The 21,004-nt window shown below is 41.1% G+C and overlaps 1 protein-coding gene across 1 annotated transcript in view; it reads left to right on the top strand.

Moving 5' to 3' along the window:
- The window catches only part of PRKDC (protein kinase, DNA-activated, catalytic subunit), a gene marked incomplete at its 5' end in the record, with an annotated part of 200,876 nt that extends 182,362 nt beyond the window's left edge, over positions 1-18,514 (top strand). The window contains 15 exons of the mRNA XM_080918907.1: positions 967-1,171; positions 1,663-1,808; positions 4,136-4,347; positions 7,475-7,562; positions 7,659-7,802; positions 8,322-8,526; positions 9,913-9,980; positions 11,464-11,684; positions 11,924-12,016; positions 12,718-12,798; positions 13,305-13,376; positions 13,445-13,646; positions 15,283-15,471; positions 16,357-16,496; positions 18,306-18,514. Of these exons, the coding sequence (XP_080775033.1) occupies positions 967-1,171; positions 1,663-1,808; positions 4,136-4,347; positions 7,475-7,562; positions 7,659-7,802; positions 8,322-8,526; positions 9,913-9,980; positions 11,464-11,684; positions 11,924-12,016; positions 12,718-12,798; positions 13,305-13,376; positions 13,445-13,646; positions 15,283-15,471; positions 16,357-16,496; positions 18,306-18,510 (2,271 nt within the window). The 3' untranslated portion in view covers positions 18,511-18,514. The remainder of the gene's footprint in view (positions 1-966; positions 1,172-1,662; positions 1,809-4,135; positions 4,348-7,474; positions 7,563-7,658; positions 7,803-8,321; positions 8,527-9,912; positions 9,981-11,463; positions 11,685-11,923; positions 12,017-12,717; positions 12,799-13,304; positions 13,377-13,444; positions 13,647-15,282; positions 15,472-16,356; positions 16,497-18,305) is intronic.
- Positions 18,515-21,004: the final 2,490 nt, after the last annotated feature.

Below are 21,004 nucleotides of genomic sequence, written 5' to 3' on the forward strand. Positions count from 1 at the left end.
ACATTATAGGTGTGTGCCACCACACCCAATTTATATGGGACTGTGTCTGAAATCATGACTCCATGTAAATTAAGCCATTACTCTGCCAACTGAGCTACATCCCAGCCTCCTGAATAATAGCGGGATTTTGTTGCCGTTTTGTTGTTTTATTTTTCCCTCGCTAAGTAGCTCTGGCTGTCCGGAACTGATGGTGTCGTCCATGTTGCCTTGAGCCTTAGAACAGTCCCTCCTCCTCTGCATCCTGAGTACTGGGATTACATACCCAACTTCGTAATACAAATCTTTAAAACAAGTTCTTATATATGAAACGTTATTGCTGATTTCCACTGAAATGGTTTATCCACTAGCTTGTGGGATAAACAACCTTTTCCCCCTTTGTATTCAGCTCTGCTTCACTTAGTCTGTGGAGCAGTGATGCAGTTGGCCATACTGTCTTGGTTTTCGGATAATTTTGGACTTTCAGTAGTTAGCTTCTTCACCTTCTATTCTGCCTCAGTGCTGTCTTCTCCCTTGTCCGTGCCACTGACATCTTTGCAGGATATGCTCATACAGCACCAGCTTTTGTCATTTTTGTGGATCCCATGGAGTTCACGGTGCCTTAGACTGGCCCAGCTCTGTATGGCTTATTGACTGACCAGCATGTTCTCTTTAGTTTGTCTGGTTGTAGTATATTCCCGATTTTATTGGGATTACTGCCTTGCTTACACACACTCTCTCTCTCTCTCTCTCTCTCTCTCTCTCTCTCTCTCTCTCTCTCACACACACACACACACACACACACACACACACACTCACACCACAGTTAGCATAGCCCAGTGTTTATTTAAGAAGGGGTTTCAATTTACTAGACTAGCATCAAACTTGTAGTCCCCAGGGATCCCCTTGCTTCAGTTGAGACTGCACACACGTAATTTCTCAGTGTTGTTTTAAAGCTATTGATCTGGTCATGAATATTCTCAATTCCAGGTAATCTCAGGTCTGTACCAGAAAGCATTCCATCACCTCTCCAAGGCCGTGCAGTCGGCTGAAGAGGAAACCCAGCTTTTCTGCTGGGGCCATGAGGCTGTAGCTGAGAGGGCTCATGCTTATATGACCCTGGTAGGTTTCTGTGACCAACAACTCCGAAAGGTAGAAGAGAGTGCATCCAGTTTCTCACAGAAGAGAAGTACAGGTTAGTGGTTTACATGTATAGTAGCATCTTCACACCTCTATTTAAGTAAAATCTGGCAATTCTGGGGTTTTAACTAGCCTGGATATGGTTAGGCAAGAACTCTACCACTGAGCTGAGACTCATGACCCATAACTTTTAGAGAAGTGTATGTAGAGACTGCAGCACAGTCTGACACTGGACTTGCCATTTTGTTCTACCTCCCAGGTGCCGTCATTGCAAGGTGCTCATTTGCTTCATGTAACGTATGGGCTCCTGTGGTCTACCTCTTGCTCTAGTAATAAAATCAGGAGCATCATCCAGTACAGGATAAAAACTCCTTCCTGAAAGATTAGACAAACATGTATGGCATTTCTTGACTGAAAAGAAAGCATTGGAGAGGGAACAGTGACAGACTAAAAACAGAAGGCAAAAAAGGGGAAGAGAAGCGTTTGTCACATCTATGGTTTATGTGCTAACCGGTGCTTCCTTCTTTGCTGTCTTTGATTCTGTAGAACTGGAAGCGTATCCAGCGCTTGTGGTGGAGAAAATGTTGAGAGCATTAAAGCTAAACTCTCCTGAAGCCAGGCTGAAATTTCCTAGATTACTTCAGATTATCGAACAGTATTCAGAAGAGACCTTAAACATAATGACAAAAGAGGTTAGTATCCTCGAGGGTGGAAGAGAACTTTTCAGGAATTAAAGACACATTTTTACTTATATGCAGACTCAATGTGTGTAATGCATGTTATGGCCTTTTTCCCCCTACCTTTGTGTTTTTGCACATGCTACCTCATGCATGCAGAGGTCAGAGGACAATCTCAGGCATCATTCCACACCTTCTGCCCTGTCTGCATGTGAGGATTACAGCTGTGTTCTGCCACTTTTACCCGTTTTTCTTTGTGGATGTATTGGAAACACTGTATCTGAAAAAGAACCAAATCAATCAAGTAAGAATATTTCTGGAGCCAAGATAGCAGGGTCACATAGAATTTACCCCCTACACAGCTGAAGCTTTGGTCCATAGCTTCTGTTGGTATCTTGTGCTTAGTTGAGCATAGATAGCCTAAAGTGGGGACTAGGTGGGAATCGAGAGGTTTATGATGTGTGCACATACATCACTGTCCTATGAACACTTAGGTATACACATGCTGGCTGTGCCCCATCTACAAAAGAACAGGGCTATCTGAAAAGTTTCTTCATGTTTTTACAGATTTATAACTAAATCATAGGCTCAAGCTTTGGCTTGAAAATAAGAATTTAGAAAGGACTAACTGCTAGTTATACTTTATGCGTTGCCGCCGTATCTGTGTATGTTTGTGCATTTTCACACCTGCTTCTCACACTGTCTTGTGAGAACTTGCCAATTCAGCTAGACTGACGAGCCAGCAAGCCCCCTTGTCCCATTCCTCCAGCCTCTGCCTCCCCAGCTCCCTGGGGATTACAGGTTCATGCTACCAAACCTCAATTTTCATGGTATTAGTAATAGAACTCAGGTTTTTTTTTTTTTTTTTTTTTGTGTTTGTTTTGGGTTTTTTTTGTTTTTGTTTTTGTTTTTGTTTTTTGTTTTTTGTTTTTTTTTTACCAACTGAGCCATCTCCCCAGCTCTGAACCCTGAGGCCCAATGCTATCTGGCCTCATAACTGTACCTTTGCAGTCCTGAGTACTGGAGATGTTTTTGTTTTTTGTTTTTAAAAATTAAAAAAAAAAGTCCAAGAGTGGAAGCCATTTCCAAAAAAACAAACAAAAAAAAGGGGGTGGCTTTGATATTTTTTTATTACACTTCTTTGGATATTTTGTATGTGCACATACTTGTACTACAGAACACACGTAGAGGTCGGGGCAGCTTTCAGAAGTCATTGCTCTTCTCACACCATGTGAGTCCTGAGGACTGAATCCAGCCGCCAGACATGGCAGCGAGTGCCTTAACCTCCTGAGCGTCTCACTGGCCCAAGCTACACAGCTTCTGCTTCTAGATTGCAAGTGACCTCAGGAAGTTTATTATGGCTGGTTGTGGTGGTGCATGCATTAAATCCCAGCATTTGGGAAGCAGAATTTGAGAACAGCCTGGTCTGCTTTGCAGTTTCTAGGCTAGCCAGGGCTACATAGTGAAACCCTTTCTTTAAAAGTAAAATTAAAAGCCTTATTGTGTCCAATGCTTACAAAGAATGTATAATGTAGTCAAACATTTTTATAAATTGAAATCTGAAAAATCTTTTTAGACTTTCTAAATATATATATATAATTTATAGATTATATGTAATTATTATTGTTCAAACTAATTTTATTTGTGGAAACGTATTCTACATGTGTATTATATAAGTACAGAGATAATTGTATTTATAAGAATCTCCGTTTTAAGCATCTGTTAAAATACAAATATGTAAACAGCCTAAGTCTATGACTGCTCTCAGTAAATACAATGGAGTGTAAGTTTGTCCGATATCTTTGTTACTTGTTGTTCATTCCTGTGACAACACATCATGTTCAAGGCAACGTACAGTACACAGTGTTTGGGAGGATTTCCAATATCAGGATTGGAACCCAAGAGCATTACAGTGCGGAATGTGCCTGCAAGCAGACGGGCATGGACTGACATGGGAGCAGTAGCTGAGGGTTTCATCTAAAGCATGGGCATGATGTAGACAGGGGCACACTCTCAAAGACCACTCCAACGCAGCTCCTCCAACAAGGCCACACTGCCTAGTCCTTCACTAACAGGTCTACCAACTGAGGGTCAGCATTTAGATGGATGAGTTTATGGGGGCATATTCATTCAAACCACCACAGCAAGTATGATCCCATTCTTTGATCAAGAAATACTTATATACATGTACAGGAAATGTTAGGACAAATCCAGTGCTCCCTTAGCAAAAAAAGAGCTAAGAGAGAATACACTTATATTTAAGACTTTTCATGTGGAACATATTTTACCTTTATGCAAATATTGTTAAATATTCTGTTCATTTTCAAACTTCTGAATTTCAGATTTCATCCATTCCTTGCTGGCAGTTCATTGGCTGGATCAGCCACATGATGGCCTTACTGGACAAAGAGGAAGCTATTGCAGTGCAGCATACAGTGGAACAAATTGCTGATAACTACCCACAGGCCATTATCTACCCTTTTATAATAAGCAGTGAAAGCTACTCCTTTAAAAATACATCTTCTGGTCATGAAAATAAAGCATTTGTTGAGAGGTAATGTCTTGGTATTGGGCTGATCAGATAGTATTGGGTATAAAAACTTTGGGTGGTAAAAGAAAAAACATGCAAATATATTTGAGTTGTCATAGGAATTCTTAGACATCTACCAAGGCTCGCTAGCTTTTCTTTGCATGATACTCATTACTGAATTTCTCTTCTTTTGGAAATACTGTTTGTCTTAAATGCTTGCCTTCATGCCCATAGTTAATAATCTCTTGAATAATATAGACAGGATGAGATACTTTTGTAATCAGTTCTCATCCTGGTTGCTTTGTTTTTGTAAATTTGACACAAGCTAGGGTGCACTGAGAAGAGAGGACCTCAACTGAGAAAATACTTCCACCTAATTGGCCTGTGAGGCGTTTCCTTAATTATTGATTGATAGTCATTAATTATCACTCACTGAAGATATATTATTTCTGAGCAGTTGATCCTGGGTTGTATAAGAAAACAGGATGAGCAAACCAACCTTAAGGAGCTAGCCAGTAAGTAGCAATTTCTTTATAGCTTCTGCTTCAGTTCCTGACTGCAGGTCCTTGAGGTCTTATCCTGGCTTTCCCAGTGCTGGACCTGATAGCTGTAAGCTGATAAACTTGAATCTCCAAGTTGCTTCTGGTTTTGGTGTTCATCACAACAGTAGAAACCCTAACTAAGACTATTCAGGAACTACCCTTTAACATATATTGAAATGTTGGCATAGTGATGTATGTCTGGGGTCATAAATACTTGGAAGCTGTGACAGGATAACCTGAAGTTTGAGGGCACCCTTAGCTATATATAAACAATATATCACAAATAAATAGATAAAAATATAAATAATATGAATCCAGAGAAACTGGAGAGATGGCTTAGTGCTCTCATTTGCACTACTGAGAACCAGAGTTCAAATCCCCAGAACCTAAGGCTTATATGTACACTAGAACCTGTAAGAAGCAAAAAGATTCTAAGAAGGAGGTATATACCTGCAAGTCCCTACTTTACAAAATTATAGACATCTCGTGTACCTTAATGATGTGCCTCAAGATCTTAGAAAAAATAAAAACAAGCCAAACCCCAAGTCAGTAGATATTAGTAAGTAATAAGTCAAAGTACAAATTAATAAAGCACAAACAAAGAGATACAAAAAAAATCAATGAAACAGAAAATTAATATCTGAAATACTCTACTCAAAACAATACCAAAAAAACCCCAAAAACTCATACAACCCAACCAGCCAATAAATGGACTTGGGAATAGCCTGTTCTTAAAATAAACAAAGATGTGTACGTGTATGTGATGGAGAGAGAGAGAGAGAGAGAGAGAGAGAGAGAGAGAGAGAGAGAGAAGAGAGAGAGAGAGAGAGAGAAAGTGTGTGTGTGTGTGTGTGTGTGTTTGTAGGTATGTATGAGTGTTATGTGGACTCAGGAGTTCTTTTGAGTGTGTTCATGGTACAGTACATTTGGGTCCTATCGAAGTTCTGTTTCTTTTTATTGCTTTGTCCTGTCACCTCTGTGGCCCGCACACTATTTTTTGGCACCTTGTCAAAATATTTGGTCCCTACACATAACCAAGTAGATTTGTATATGGGTCCTCTGTTCCGTTCCAATTCTTCTACGCACTTGTTTTTTGTGTGTCATATAGTTTTTGTTGCTATGGCTTGGTAGTAATACCTCCAGCATTGTTCTTTTTGCCAGAACTATAATGAAACCCTATCTCTATAGACAGTAACAACCAAACAAAAAACCAGACCTACTAAATGATCCAGCTGTACTGATCCTGTGAATATACTGTTAAGAAGCCACACAGCTGCAAAGACCTGCCTGTCCTTGTGTACTGTGACACTGTTACAACAGTTAATTGGTGGAATCAACCCATCAACCATCATGCATGAGTAAAGAATATGTGATATGTATACGTTATAGAATTTTATTCAACCTTAAATAAAATTATTATTTACATGAGAATGGATAAAATGAAGCATCATCGAATATTAAGACAGTAAGCTAGGCTCAAACTGATAACCTCTTCTTCTGTCATGTCTGTCCTATAACACATGAAAGTAGAAGCGACATTATCCTGGAAAGGAAGGAAACTCGTGGGAGGGAGAAAAGTGGAGGGCATAGGAAGCGAAGACACTCCAAGCTTATGGTGTGCTTAAATACAGCGTCTTTACAAAGTCCATGACTGTGTGAACATGGCCAACAAGGTCATTCAAAATCATTATATCAAACAACTGTTTTGCCATGGGCCAAGTTGCCTTCTTGCCAGGGAAGATAAGAGGCAGTTTGCCCATTACCACTTACACCACCTTGCCCCACCAGCTACATCATCCTGACCAGAGCCAGAGACTGTTTTTAAAAGTGAACACATAACAAGTATTCACAAGTATTTGAGTGACCTGCCATGCTTCAAGATGTTCAAAGCAAAAGTATATTATATTCATCAGTGTCCAGATCTACTTTGATTTTGCCTAAGACTTTTTACTCTTTAAAGCAATGGTTCTCAACCTTCTGAATGTTGCAACCCTTTGATATGATTCCTCATTTTGTAGTGACCCTGGCCATAAAATTATTTTTGTTGCTAATTCATAACTATAATTTGACTACTGCTATGAATCATAATGTAAATATGACACACAGTATATGTGACCTGTGACCCCTCTGAGAGAGTTGACACCCCCAAAGGGTTGCAACCCAAAGGTTGAGATCTTCTGTTTTAAAGACCAGATGCTAATCTACTGTTAGATATAATTCTAAAGTCACTGCTTCCCTGGACTGATAGCTTGTGTGTGTGTGTGTGTGTGTGTGTGTGTGTGTGTGTGTGTGTGTGTGTGTGTGTTTGTGGTGAGTTTGCATGTATAATCATACGCAAACATATACAGAAAGTGGCAGGTGTTATAAATCTATATTTTAAATATATAAAATTATGCCCTGGTCACTAGAAAATGATAAGGTTCTTGATACTGTTGCTGTGGTGGTGTTTTGAGACAGGGTCTCTGTATGTATCCCTGACTATCCTGGAATTCACCATATAGACTAGACTAGCCTTGAATTCACAAAGATCTACCTTCTTCTGCCTCTGAATATTGGGATTAAAGATGTGTACCACCATGCCTGACCTAAACCTGGTAAATTTTTTATAGGATAAAAAGTAAACTTGATCAAGGAGGAGTGACTCAAGGTTTCATTAATGCCTTAGACCAGCTCTCCAATCCTGATATGCTTTTTAAGGTAAGGAAACAGCTTTTGACAATAAAAATGAATATGGAAAGGAGTTGTGTATAGTCTAGCTTCTTTCTTGATTTTTTTCTTTCTCTTTTGGCACAGGACTGGGTTACTGATACAAAAGATGAACTGAGAAAGAACCCTGTGAATAAGGAAAACATTGAAAAGTTGTATGGAAGGATGTATGCTGCCTTGGGTGACCTTCAGGCTCCAGGCCTCGGGCCCTTTCGGAGAAGGTTCATACAGGTACGGATAGATACAGCTTCTTAATTAATCATATTAATAATTTGATAGATACAGCAGCAGTGTTTACATTTTAATTACTTTCTGCCTGTTGTCTGTTGCTGATGAGCTTGCTTTAGGTCTGATGTTTTCTGTAAGATATAGTAATCAAACGTTTCCATCCAGTGCTGGTGTCTTAGTCAGGGTCTTACTGCTGTGAACAGACAGCTATGACTAAGGCAACTCTTATAAGGACAACAGTTAATCTGAGATGGCTTTTTAAATTATATAGTGTTTTCCCCTCTCCTGTTAGTTTTAGTTTGAAGTCTGTTTTGTCAGATATTATAATGGCTACCTATACCTGCTTACTTCTCGAAGGGTCCATTTGCTTTAAATATCTTTTTCTATCCTTTTACTGTGAGAGGATGATGAGATATTCTTTGGATGCAGCAGAAAGATAGAAGTATTTATAAGATTGGAGCTTTTTTAAATGTACAAAGAAATTTTTTTTCTAGCTTTACAATGTAAATTTTGAATTTCCAGGCCTTTGGGAAAGAATTTGTCAAAAGTTTTGGGAATGGTGGTTCTAAGCTGCTTACAATGAAGCATGATGACTTTTGTAATATCACTGACTCACTATTTGGGAGGATGCAAAAAGACTCAAACCTACCTGGGAACCTGAAGGAGTACTCCCCCTGGATGAGTGAGTTCAAAGTGCAGTTCCTGAAAAATGAACTGGAGATTCCTGGTGAGTTAATATCCAGTAGTGAGAAGAACAACATGGAGGCAAGAACTTGTGTTTTCTCAGTAATGATATTTGGATCTTGACTCTGTGTGTGTGTGTGTGTGTGTGTGTGTGTGTGTGTGTGTGTGTGTGTGTGTACAGAGGTGCATATTATATAAAATACACATGTGGAGGTCAGAGAACAGCCCTAGGTATTCAACTTTCCTTTCCACCTTACTTGAGAGACAGGACCGTGTTTTTTCTGCTTCACACACACACTAGACTGGCTGGTGTGTGCATCCCTCAGCCTCCACTTTCCCGATCTCCTGGGATCCCAGGACCACAGATAACTTAAGCTGTGATATCTGGCTTTTGCATGAGTTCTGGCAATTTAAACTTGCACTGTACTGGAATCACTTTTACCCGCTGGGTTGTCTCACCAGCCTATCTTGGTTTTTTTGAGGTTTTTTTTTCTTGTTTTTTGTTATTTTGCTTTGCTTTTAAGATTTATTTATTTTTGGTTGTGTGTTTGTGAGGAAAAGTGCATCTGTGTGCAAATGCTCACAGACCAGGAAAGGGTCTCATATTCCCTGGAGCTGGAGCCTCCTGACATGGGTGCTGAGAACCAAACTCGGGTTTTCTGGAACAGCAAATGCTCCTAACTGCTGAGGCATCTCCCCAGTGTCCCACCTCAACCATATTATTAGGAAAAGCTGTAGTTACTGTGAATTATCACTGTTTACTATATTTTTTATTATGGCAATTGTTCAGATTTCCACTTTGTACTTAGAGGAACCCCAAATCATTGACTCCTAGTTTGCTTCTGAGTAACTTGTCTTCAGAAAGAAATAACAGTGTAGAGACCTCACTTCCTAGGCACCAGCTGGTCCCATTCAAAGAGAATAGCAACAGGAAAACACTGTCACACTGAGGGGGACAAATGCAACAAACTGTCAGAAGAAACTCCTTTCCTATTCCATGGTGACTGATTGCCTCCTCTCAGCAAAGAGAAGAGAGCACTGTATAGGCATACCCTCTCCCTGTGTCTGTTGACAACTGTGCAGTTACACTCATCAGGAAAATAACACTGTTTCCTTTTCTTGTTTTCCTCTTCTAAACAAGGTCTCACTATGTAGATCAGGCTGGCCCAGAATTCACAAAGACTCACCTGCCTCTGTCTCCTGGGTGCTGGCACTAAAGGTAGACCACACCTGGCTATGGCTAATTTCTGTAAATGAAAACTTTGAATGAAAAAATAAGTATGTTACATAAACATTTTACTAGATCAGCATGTGTGTTAAAGCATGTGGGTTAGTATGTTACATAAACATATTTTACTAGATCAGCATGTGTGTTAAAACATGCAGGTTTATAACAGACATTTCTAAGCAGGTTCTCTGTTTGCTTCAGGACAGTATGACGGGAAGAGCAAGCCCTTGCCTGAGTATCATGTTCGGATCTCTGGATTTGATGAGCGGGTAGGTTATTTGTCCCTTCCAGTAGCATGTTCTTCCCAGATTATAGTATTGGTCAAATTCCTAAAGATAGTGTCTCCAGCCTGGAAACAGTCACACTATGTAGACTTAATACATTATGTTTCTGAATATATATTAGACAACAGCCGTGTGTGTGTGTGTGTGTGTGTATGTGTGTGTGTGTGGGTATGTATGTGTGTGTATGTGTGTGTGTGTGCATGCGTGCGTGCGTGCATGTATGCACTAAGAGTTGATGAAAACAGAAGCCATGAATATGAAGGTGACTGAGGAGGAATATATGGGAGGGTTTGGAAGGAGAAGGGGAGAAAGAAATGCAATTAAGTTCTGTCAAAAATAAAGAAAAAATACAGTGTAGTAAAGTAAATATAAGCTGTGAATGTCCATTGTAGATTGTGTGTAGAATTGATCATGTAAAAGACCTTTATGTTTAACATCACATACTGAGGACATCCACAGTGATAAGCAGTATCTATAAGCAGGAGCTGGTGCACAGGTATAATACTCAAGCATGACAGATAGTCCTGAAGCCTACATCCCTGGGTCTGCTTTTGTGTGCCACCTGACTGTCTTCAAAGAGAGGTCTTTCTGTAAGGAATGCATCCACCCTGACCATGGTGCACTGAGCTTCTCTGAAACTGCCCTTTAAGTACTGTTTGGAGTAGTAGTGCACACTGTAGCCCCAGCTCCTCAGGAGATAGAAGGGCCACTTGAGCCCAGGCATTAGAGACTTAAGTTCAGACACACCAGAAGAGGGCACCAGATCTCATTACAGATGGTTGTGAGCCACCATGTGGTTGCTGGGATTTGAACTGAGGACCTCTGGACCGCTGAGCCATCTCTCCAGGGCAAGACTATTTTTTAAAACAGCAGTAACTGTAGCAGTTTCCAATTAACTAGAACTGATCCTGGCGGCAGAGGCCTGTAATTTTCTAGTTTCCTGAATGAAAGACACATTTATATAGACTTTATATTTTGATATTCCTTAAACATCTCAATGGCTGGGTCACTTCCTAATGTCCACGTGACTAATCCACCTCCCTCCAATATTCCTAGTCACTCATTACTTACTAAAATCCATATTCCATCTTTGCTGCTCTGGACCTGGTCAGCAGCACTCTGAAGGCCACTCTCCCTGAGCTCCTGCATGGGAGCTGTGCTCTCTGTCCCACACCTCACAGGTGTGGTGTCTCCTCTCCACCTTCCCCCAGCTCAGGGGAACTCCTTCCTCCCCTTTCTCCCTGTCCCTAACCCAGGAAATCCTAAAAGTCCTGCCTTTGTCTGCCCTGACCAAGCCATTGGCTGCTGGCAACATTATTTACCAGTCAAAGTCAACTAGGGACAGGGTTCCTCAGTGTTTTATGTGAAGATTTGCAGATTCTTGTGCAATATTGGGGACCCAAATTAATTTAACATAGGCAGCATTAGACCAAACCCACTACAGTAACAAGTTGTTTAATGTTTAAAGGTAAAAGTAATGAGCTCCTTGAGGAAACCAAAGCGCATTGTTATTCGAGGCCATGATGAAAAGGAATACCCATTCCTGGTAAAAGGTGGTGAGGACCTCCGTCAAGACCAGCGCATTGAGCAGCTCTTTGACGTCATGAACGCCATCCTCTCTCAGGATGCTGCCTGCAGTCAGAGAAACATGCAGTTACGGACTTACCGTGTCGTGCCCATGACCTCTAGGTATGGCTTGAGTGGACATTTTTATGTTGGGGAGGGAGCTTATCTCCCACCCTGGCTGAGTTCTAAAGTGGGTTTCTAGGTTCTTGAGGCCTCGCGTGGTCAGAATTATGTAGGAAAGTAGGGGTGGGAGTATAGATTGGATGGGAAGAGATCTGTTTCACTTTGATTCTTCAAAACACTTTTTCTGATGAAGAATGAGCAGTTGTATTTATGTGTAAGTGATGTATTTTATTTTTCAGATTAGGATTAATTGAATGGATTGAAAATACTATGACCTTGAAGGACCTTCTTTTGAGTAATATGTCACAAGAGGAGAAAGTGGCTTATAACAGGTAATGTCACCCATGTCATCCTGGGTGACCTAAAAATGCATAGAGATCTTCCTGCATTAAGATTAAAGGCACGGGCTAACTGTTGCCCACCCCACCCCCTGTTTTTGAGGATAGATTTTACTGTATAGTCCAAGTTGGTATTGGACTAATGATCCTAGGTGCATACCACCAACCTGCCCTTCTGCTTGTAACTATTTGCTTTGCTTTCTGAAAGCTCATTAGACAGACACTCAGCACAAACTAAAGAGTAGCCAGATGTATGCATACCAGAGTGTATCCACCTGCACAAGTGCAGGCTTGTATGAAGTGTTACTGAAGGCTTTTCAACTTCAGATGAGATTGCTGACATTAAGAAAAGACTTCGTCTTGCCCAAGATGGGTTTTGTTTGTGTATCTACATCCAGGAAATGATCAAGAAATTCTAAAAGCTAGTCTAAAAGGAAGGAAAATGGATTTGTGAATGATTTGTAAAAGATTAACTTACTGTCAAATGAGGCCTGTGATCTCACGATTGTCAGGCTGCCTTTCAGGGTGACATGCCTCGGTCACAGATCCTTGTGTTTACTCTAACATCTTATTTTTCTCTGTATGAAAACAGAAATACTTGGTACCTGACTCTGTTGTGCCTAAGTTTTGGGTTGGAGTCATTAAGAATGAATGTGGCACATTGAAAGCTGTATTTACTCTTTGCTGTTTTTCAGTACACCAGTTCAAGACTATATAGACTGGCTGATAAAAGTGTCAGGGAGAAGTGATAATAACAGCTATATGCTAATGTACAGGTAAGTTTTTGACTTTTAAGTATTGGAGCCTGTGTGCTAATGTTCAGGTAAGTTAGACTTTCTACCTTTGTTCATTCTTCTAAAAAGTGCATACTTTTGAAACTCTGGCCTCAGATTTTCTAGGGAAGTGGTTAGAGCCCTGACTTAGCTCATGTGAGGCCCTGGCATCTGTGTCCAACACTGGGAAGGGAGGGAAGAAAGCAAAGAATAGATTTTGCTGCAGATATCATTAAAGTGTAGTTCTTTGACATTAAGAATATATTTTTCTTTCCTGTCAGAATTTGGGGGGGTGTTTTGTTTTTTTTTTTTTTTTGTTTGTTTGTTTTTGGTTTATTTTTTTGAGATAGTGGCTCACTGTGTATCTCTGACTGTCCTAGAACTCAGAAGAGACACTTGTCTCTTCTCCCAAGTGCCACCATGCCCAGCTGATACAATATTTCAGTATAAATTTAAATTTTAAAGGCGTCAGAAGTTTATTCTAATAAAATGTTTTTCTTAAATCACAGGAGAGCTAACCGTACAGAAACAATTATGGCTTTTAGAAGAAGGGAAAATGCAGTGCCTGCTGATCTCCTTAAGTAAGTATATTTGTGACTTCACAAACCTAGTGGCAGAGTAGAGATGGTAAGTGGCTTCTCTCTCCTAGGCGAGCCTTTGTGAAGATGAGCACCAGCCCTGAGGCCTTCCTGGCACTGCGCTCCCACTTTACCAGCTCTCACGCACTGCTGTGCATCAGCCACTGGCTCCTCGGTATTGGAGACAGACACCTGAACAATTTCCTGGTGGCCATGGAGTCAGGCAGTGTGATTGGAATTGACTTTGGACACGCATTTGGATCAGCTACTCAGGTGTGCTGTGCTTAACTCTCAGTCCTGCTTTAGAATTGGAATGCGCATTGGTCAGGATTCTCTAAAGGAACAGAGCTGATAGAGTGAATATACACATGGGCTTTATTGGAGTGGCTTTAAACCGTGACTCAGCTAGTCTAACAATGGCTGTCTTCTGATAGAAAGGGCAAGAATCCAGTAGTTGTTCTGTCCCGGAGACAGGCTGTCTCAGCTGGCCCCGTCAGGTGCTTGAGTCCTGGAGGATTCCTAGGGAGCTGCTAGTCTTCAGTATGTGTTAGAATCCCAAAGAAGTCGATTATAATACCAGCAGAAGAATGTCTTGGCAACAGGTAGATGAACTTGCTAGCAAACCCGAGGGTGAATGGGCAGAAAGTTTTCTTCTTCTATATCCTTTACATAGAAGGCCACCAGTGTGGCCCAGATGTAGTCTTCCCTCAAATGATCCAATCAAGGAAATCCCTCACAGCTGCACCCAGATGACTGGGTTTTAGTGGATTCCAGAGGAAGTCAAGTTGATGACCAAGTGGCATTATAACACCTCCAGAAATTAATTAAAGGAGGTTAAGTTGACTTTGGCATTATTCTGAAACCTGACACTTTTTGAAGAAACAAGCAATCTCACTAATCTCATTTTAGGCTTGTACATGACCTGTAAGTCATGGGAAACAGTGATATATAATCAGAGCCAAGAAGAAAAAGGTATTACATTGTTATGAAAACATATAACTAGAGTGTCTTATACACAATGTAATTTAAGTAATTTCTGTTACGCTTCTGAGTCTCCCAGGTTCTAGGTTACTCTATAGAAGTTTATGCTTTGAGAGGGTAATGCAATCTGAAGTGATTATTCTTGGTATAGGAATTATCTAGCTGATTGTAAGAAATGTGGAGTTTCCCAGGCATGGTTTATGCGTATAACCTCAGCACAGGGAGGCTGGAGCAAAAAATGATTGCAGATTCAGGGCAAGCCTGGCCTTTAGAAACAGGACCAGTGAGATGGCTCAGCAGGTAAATGTGCATACCAGCAAGCCTGATGACCTGAGTTCTGCGCACAGAACTCACATCGTGGTAGAAGGAGAGAACCAGCCCCTGTTGGGACAGAATAAACATTTAAAAGGAAAAAAAGAAAGAAGTCAAGAACACGAAGATACAGTTTGTGGCCTCAATAAAAGGAAACAATACCTTTAAGGGGGCGCTTTATTTGCACTTTGCCTGTTTTGTTTTGGTTTTTTGAGAGTTCTAGTTTTTATGTTGTACTTAACAACACTATTGCTTTGAAGAAGCACCATAAGGGGGGAAAGGGTTTAATTGGCTTACACTTCCACATCATAGCATGCAGGAGCTGATAAGAGGCTGTGGGAGGGGAGCTACTTACTGGCTTGTTTCTCATGGCTTGCTCAGCCTGATTTCTTATAGAACCCAGGAACACCAGCCTAGGGATGGCACCACCCATAATGGGCTGGGTCCTCCCCCATCAATCACCAATTTAAGAAAATATTCTATAGGCTTGCCCCATCTTATAGAGGTCTTTTCTCAATTGAGATTTCCTCCTCTCAGATGACTTTAGCTTGTGTCAAATTGGCATAAAACTAGCCAGCACAATGTACTTAGATACACTTTTTTTTCTCTTATTTAGTTTCTTCCAGTCCCTGAGTTGATGCCTTTTCGTCTAACCCGCCAATTTGTCAGCCTCATGTTGCCAATGAAAGAAACGGGTCTCATGTGCATGGTCATGGTGCATGCACTGAGGGCTTTCCGCTCATGTGCAGGTCTGCTGACTGACACCATGGAAGTTTTTGTGAAGGAACCCTCCTTTGATTGGAAGGTACATTTTGGTTCTGGACAGACACACTCGTGTCTCCTTTGTATTGTGAAATACTGAAATGTTTATATTATTTGGTGCTACATTTCTTAAAACTAACCTAGAAAAATCAGATTAAAAAGCAAAACACTTATTTGGAGAAAACATACTGCTATGTTTAGTGTGAACCTAACTGGAGGTGCCGGTATGGACCCATTGGTAACAGTAAGTGTGAGTTCAGTTTTTATACACTATTTATTGCTATTATTGTTGTTGTAATTATAAATAGGGTCTTACTCTGGGCTAGCCTAGGATTCACCACATAGCCAAGGCTGTCCTGGAACTCAGAGGAATCTTGCCTCACCCTCTTGACTCCTGGAATTATAACAGTCCTTCTCTGAACCTACAACTTCTCTCAAAAATGTTTAGTTTTTATGAGTGTTTTGACTACAGGTATGTTAATGCACCATATGTATGCAGTGCCCACAAAGGCCACAAGAGAGAGAACCTGGATTAGAATTACAGAAGGTTGTAAACCACTGTGTGGTTTCTGGTCCTCTGTAAGAACTTCAAGTGCTCTTAATCCTTGAATCATCTTGCTACCCAACAACTTTTGACTTAGAAATCATTCCATGTGAATCCTTCCTAAATCCTAAAGACAGATCGTGCTGTTAAATCCGTTATCCAGAACAGCCCCCAAAGCATTAAGCCTAGTGGAGCTCAGGACTTCTCGCCTCTCTGCATCACATGGTCATGGTGGTATGTGCCATGTCAGTATCTGACTAGAACGCTATAGAGCTGTTCCAATTATAAATCTTTGTTTTAGGATTATTATTTGGTTTAATGTTTTTAAATGTAATTTGTATATGCCATTATAATAAGTAGAAAAAATGGGTTCTTTTTCTTTAGGGTTTTGAGAAGACGATGTTGAGAAAAGGAGGATCATGGATTCGAGAAATAAATGTCACTGAAAAGAATTGGTATCCGCAACACAAAATACACTATGCTAAGAGAAAGTTAGCAGGGGCCAACCCAGCAGTTATAACTTGGTAAGACTTGATTGTGAACACAGAATCAGTGTGTGTTCAGAGGTGCAAAGCACTCCAAACACTTGTGAGCAGTATGATACCCTTCACCGTGTGAATGGGGAAAGTGAGTCTTAAGGAGGCTTACCCCTCTGAGCCCAGGCCTACAAGGAATGTGGCTCATGCCTGTGTCCGTTTTATGTTTCTGTACAGCCAGCACCAATAGGAAAACCAAGGCCATGCCATAATATTGTTACGCATATGAGGAAGCTTGGAATTCATCTTTGCCTTTGTGCGACCCCTTTGGTCCTGATGAACACTAGTGTGTCATATATGAGACAGTCTTCACTGTCAGTGTGGGCTTCTCAGATCATAACCTGAGCTGCATTGGCCTTTAGGTTTGTTTGAAGTTTTTTAAAATGGAAATTTAAGGCAAATAGAAATTTGTAGGTATTATTCCTAGGATGTAAAAAGCTTAGACTTCAGCTCTGAGCAGTAGTAAGATGTACTCTTTAGTTGACTTGATTTCCACAACAGTGTCAGGTCTGTACAGTAACTGGTGTTAGCAAGAGAGTGAGCTGCAGAACCCAAGTCAAAGTCTGTCAGACTTAAATGTAAAGCATTGAGTTGATCTTCATGATTGGCTATGACAACATTGCGAGCTGTGAGCCCAGAAGTATGAGGAAGACGAAGGTACACAGTTGGACATGAGAATTCCCAGCTGTGCACACACAAGGTATAGTCAAGAACAGTGGTGGAATGGCGTGTAACCGAGGGTTCCGGAGCTAACCGAGAAGCACAAGGTCTGGGTTCTATTCCCAGAGCCAGATTTTTTTAAAAATAAGGGTTGCAGAAATGACTTAGCAATAAGAGTGCTTGCTGCTTTTCTAGAGCACATGTGCATGGACAAGCAAAATATTTTTTTTTTTTAATTTTTAAGTAGTAGGGCTAGAAAGATGGCTTGGCATTTAATAGCATTGTTGGTCTTTGAAAGAACCCAGGTTTGGTTCCCCCACCCACAGTCATCTGTCACATACAACTAAATAAGTCGTCTCTTCAAAAAAAAAGGACAGTTCACATATTCAAGTCATATTTGAGAAAAGATTTGTGCCTAAAATAAGTTCCTGAAAAGCCTGCTGTGGGGGCGAGGGATAGTGGAGAGACAGCGCCTAGTGAAGAGCAGGTGCTCTTTCAGAGGGCTAGAGTTTCAGTTCCCGTTTTACACAGCTTAAAACCATTTGTCACTCTAACTCCAGAGGATCTGGTGTCCTCTTCTGACCCCTGGAGGCACCCATAAGCACAGACACAAATCTCTAAAATAATTTTTCTTCAGCCCAGTGTGGCGATACAAACCTTTAGAACAAAACCAAAGTAATCAAACATCTTTCTAAGGAAAATCGTACAAATGACCACTAAGAGAAGGGAGGCGTGCTCAGCGTAAGCAGTTTAGCAAATGCAATGACAACCTGCTTCTTGCATGTTGCCGGCTCTCAGAAGGAACGAGGAATGTGAGCAGGGGTGTGGAGAGCATGGATGGTGGGCACGGCAATTTAAATAGTTGCCACCGTAGCCAGCATGTCCACTCCTGAGCAGCCACCCCAGAAAAATGAACGCTTAAGTTTGAACAAACATTTCCAAGCAAATGTTATAATTGCATTGTTAGTGCTTTATTTTTCTACCAACCCAAACATTGAATTCACAGTTATGAGTGATTTGAGGGGAGAAATGTATAAATGATAATAGAATATTTATAAAGGATAGCCAGAAATACAGGTCAAAAGGGGGAAATCATTTGTATCTGTGTTTTCATAGTCATTCAATACTCCTTTGCAGTGATGAGCTACGTCTAGGCCACGAAGCTTCACCTGCCTTTGGGAGTTACACAGCTGTAGCTCGAGGCAACAAGGACTACAACATTCGTGCACAAGCGCCCGAGAGCAGACTTTCAGAAGAGACCCAAGTGAAGTGCTTGGTGGATCAGGCGACAGACCCCAATATCCTTGGCAGGACTTGGAGAGGATGGGAGCCTTGGATGTAAAGTCTGTGGATGTCACCAACCATAAAGCATTCTATCTTCCAGAGAGTCTCCTGGACCTTCATTGACAGACAAGGGACATCTACTTCACAGTGCTGGCGAGATGGCTCGGGGATAAAGAGACCCGTGTTGGAGGCACTGAACCAACTCCTGGAAGTTGTCCTTTGACCTTCATACACGTGCCATGTCTTACATTCACCTGCACATACATACACACTCACACATACATACACACTCACACATGTAAAAATAAAAAATGATATTTCTTTTTCGTTTCAAAAAAAACAACTCTTCATTACACAGATTTCTTTGCTTTTTTTTTTTTTTTATTTAGTTAATTTCTGCTCTGATCGTGATACTTTCTCTGTGTTCTGTTGTTGTGTGTGGTGGGTGTTTGTGCACCACGGTACAATTGTAGTATTTGGATCCCATGGATTAAATTCAGATCATCAGGCTTGGAGAAACATCGTACACTGTTGGCATTACTCCACCGCATCTCAGTGTGTGTGTGTGTGTGTGTGTGTGTGTGGTCTGTTATTCAGTCTCTATAGCCGTATTTTTTTGTCATTTTTATTGCTGTTTGAAAGACCTGTTCCTTGGTGTAAGTCACCTATTTTAGTCACCTATTTCTGTGTGACGGTTAATCTCGCTTTATGTCTAAAATATCATTTGTTTTATGAGACTGAGTACATCTAAGCTTTGTGCATATATGTTCTTGATTCAGTATAAAATGACATTTATCTTTACTAAGTTATGCTTTAAGTCTATTTGGCTTCAAATCCTCCTTGTTTTCTGGTCTCATTAGCCTGGAATACTCATCCTTTCACCTGAAGGTAGTGTCTGTCTTTGATGGGGGCAGGAAATGACAAATTCTGTTCTCCTTTTAGACAGGGTCTCTCTACATATCCTTCGTTGTCCTTTAGACCAAGCCATCTTGGAACTCTCAGGATTTCCCTACCTCTGCCTCCTGAGTGCTGGAATTAAAAGTGTTTACCACTATTCCCAGCTGAATTGTCTTTTCTAATCCAATGTGCTAGGCTGTCTCTTTTGAGCAAGAACTTGGAACAGTTTGTCTTGGGACTTCCATTGCTGTGAACAGACACCATGTCCAAGGCAACTCTTATAAAGGACAACATTTAATTGGGGCTGGCTTTCAGGTTCAAAGGTTCAGCCCATTATCATCAAGGCAGGAACATGACAGTATGCAGACAAGGCGTGGTACTGGAGAAGGAGCTGAGGATTCTGCATCTTGATCCAACAGCAGCCAGGAGAGAACTGTCTCCCAGGCAGCTAGGAAGAGTGTCTCAAAGTCCACCTCCATAGTAACACACTTCCTCCAACAAGGTGTGCCACTTTCTATGCCAGACATACTCAAACTACCACATTCCATCCACTCCCTGGCACCCATAGGCTTGTTCAAACACATGAGTCTATGGGGACCACACCTAACCATAGCATAATGCAAAATACATCCAGTCCAACCTCAAAAGTCCCCATAGTCAAAATGTTTAAAAGTTTAAAGTCTCACCTGATATTCATCCAGTCACTTAACTGTAATCCCCTATAAAATCAAAATCAAGAAACAGATGACCTATCCTGCTGGGTTTACGGATGTCATCAGCATTGACAAGACTGGAGAGAACTTTCATCTGATCTATGACACCAATGGCCAGCAGCTGTTCGTCGTATTAAACCTGAAGTGGCCAAGTACAAGCTGTGCAAAGTGAGAAGTATCTTTGCGGCACAAAAGGAATCCCACAGTGAATGATACTGTTTGATACCCTGACCCGTCATCAAGGTGAGTGACACCATTCAAACTGATTAGGACACAGGCAAAATAGCTGACTTCATCAAATTCAACACTGGAAACCAGTGTGTGGTGACTGGAGGTGCTGACTTGGGAAGAACTGCTGTAATCAATAGATGTGGTTCATGTGAAAGACTCAAGTGGCAACAGCTCTGCCACTCAGCTTTCCAACATCTTTGTTATTGGCAAGGGCAATGAACCATTGATCTCTCTTCCCCAAGGAAAAGGAATCTGCCTTACCATTGCTGAAGAGAGACAAGAGGCCAGCAGCCAAGCTGAGCAGTGGGTGAAATGGTCTCTAGGAGACAGGCTGGAGGAGTATTTGTAACCAAGCTACTACTCAGCAACATGCTAGATTAAACAGCATGATGGAAAAACAGAAAAGAAGCAGATCACATACCTCCAACATTACAGGCTATACATTACCATTCTAAAATGACATAGGAAATCCTGGACAGAAACAAGACAAAAGGCAGCTCAGCAAACTCCAAATTCGGCATCTCTATATCTGATGTCAAAAGTGCAACTTCAACTTTACAGCTTCCTGTTCCATTGTCTGGGATCCACCCAAGATCTGAGTGCCTCAAAAGGTCACATCTCCAGCTCTGTCCTCTGTAGTACTCCAGGATTTGGTGGATTCCACTCTACTGCTGTTACGGTATCTCCAGTATGCTGGGGTCTTCTGCTGCA

Source organism: Micromys minutus, assembly GCF_963924665.1.
Source record: "Micromys minutus genome assembly, chromosome: 7".
Classification (NCBI taxonomy): Eukaryota; Metazoa; Chordata; class Mammalia; order Rodentia; family Muridae; genus Micromys; species Micromys minutus.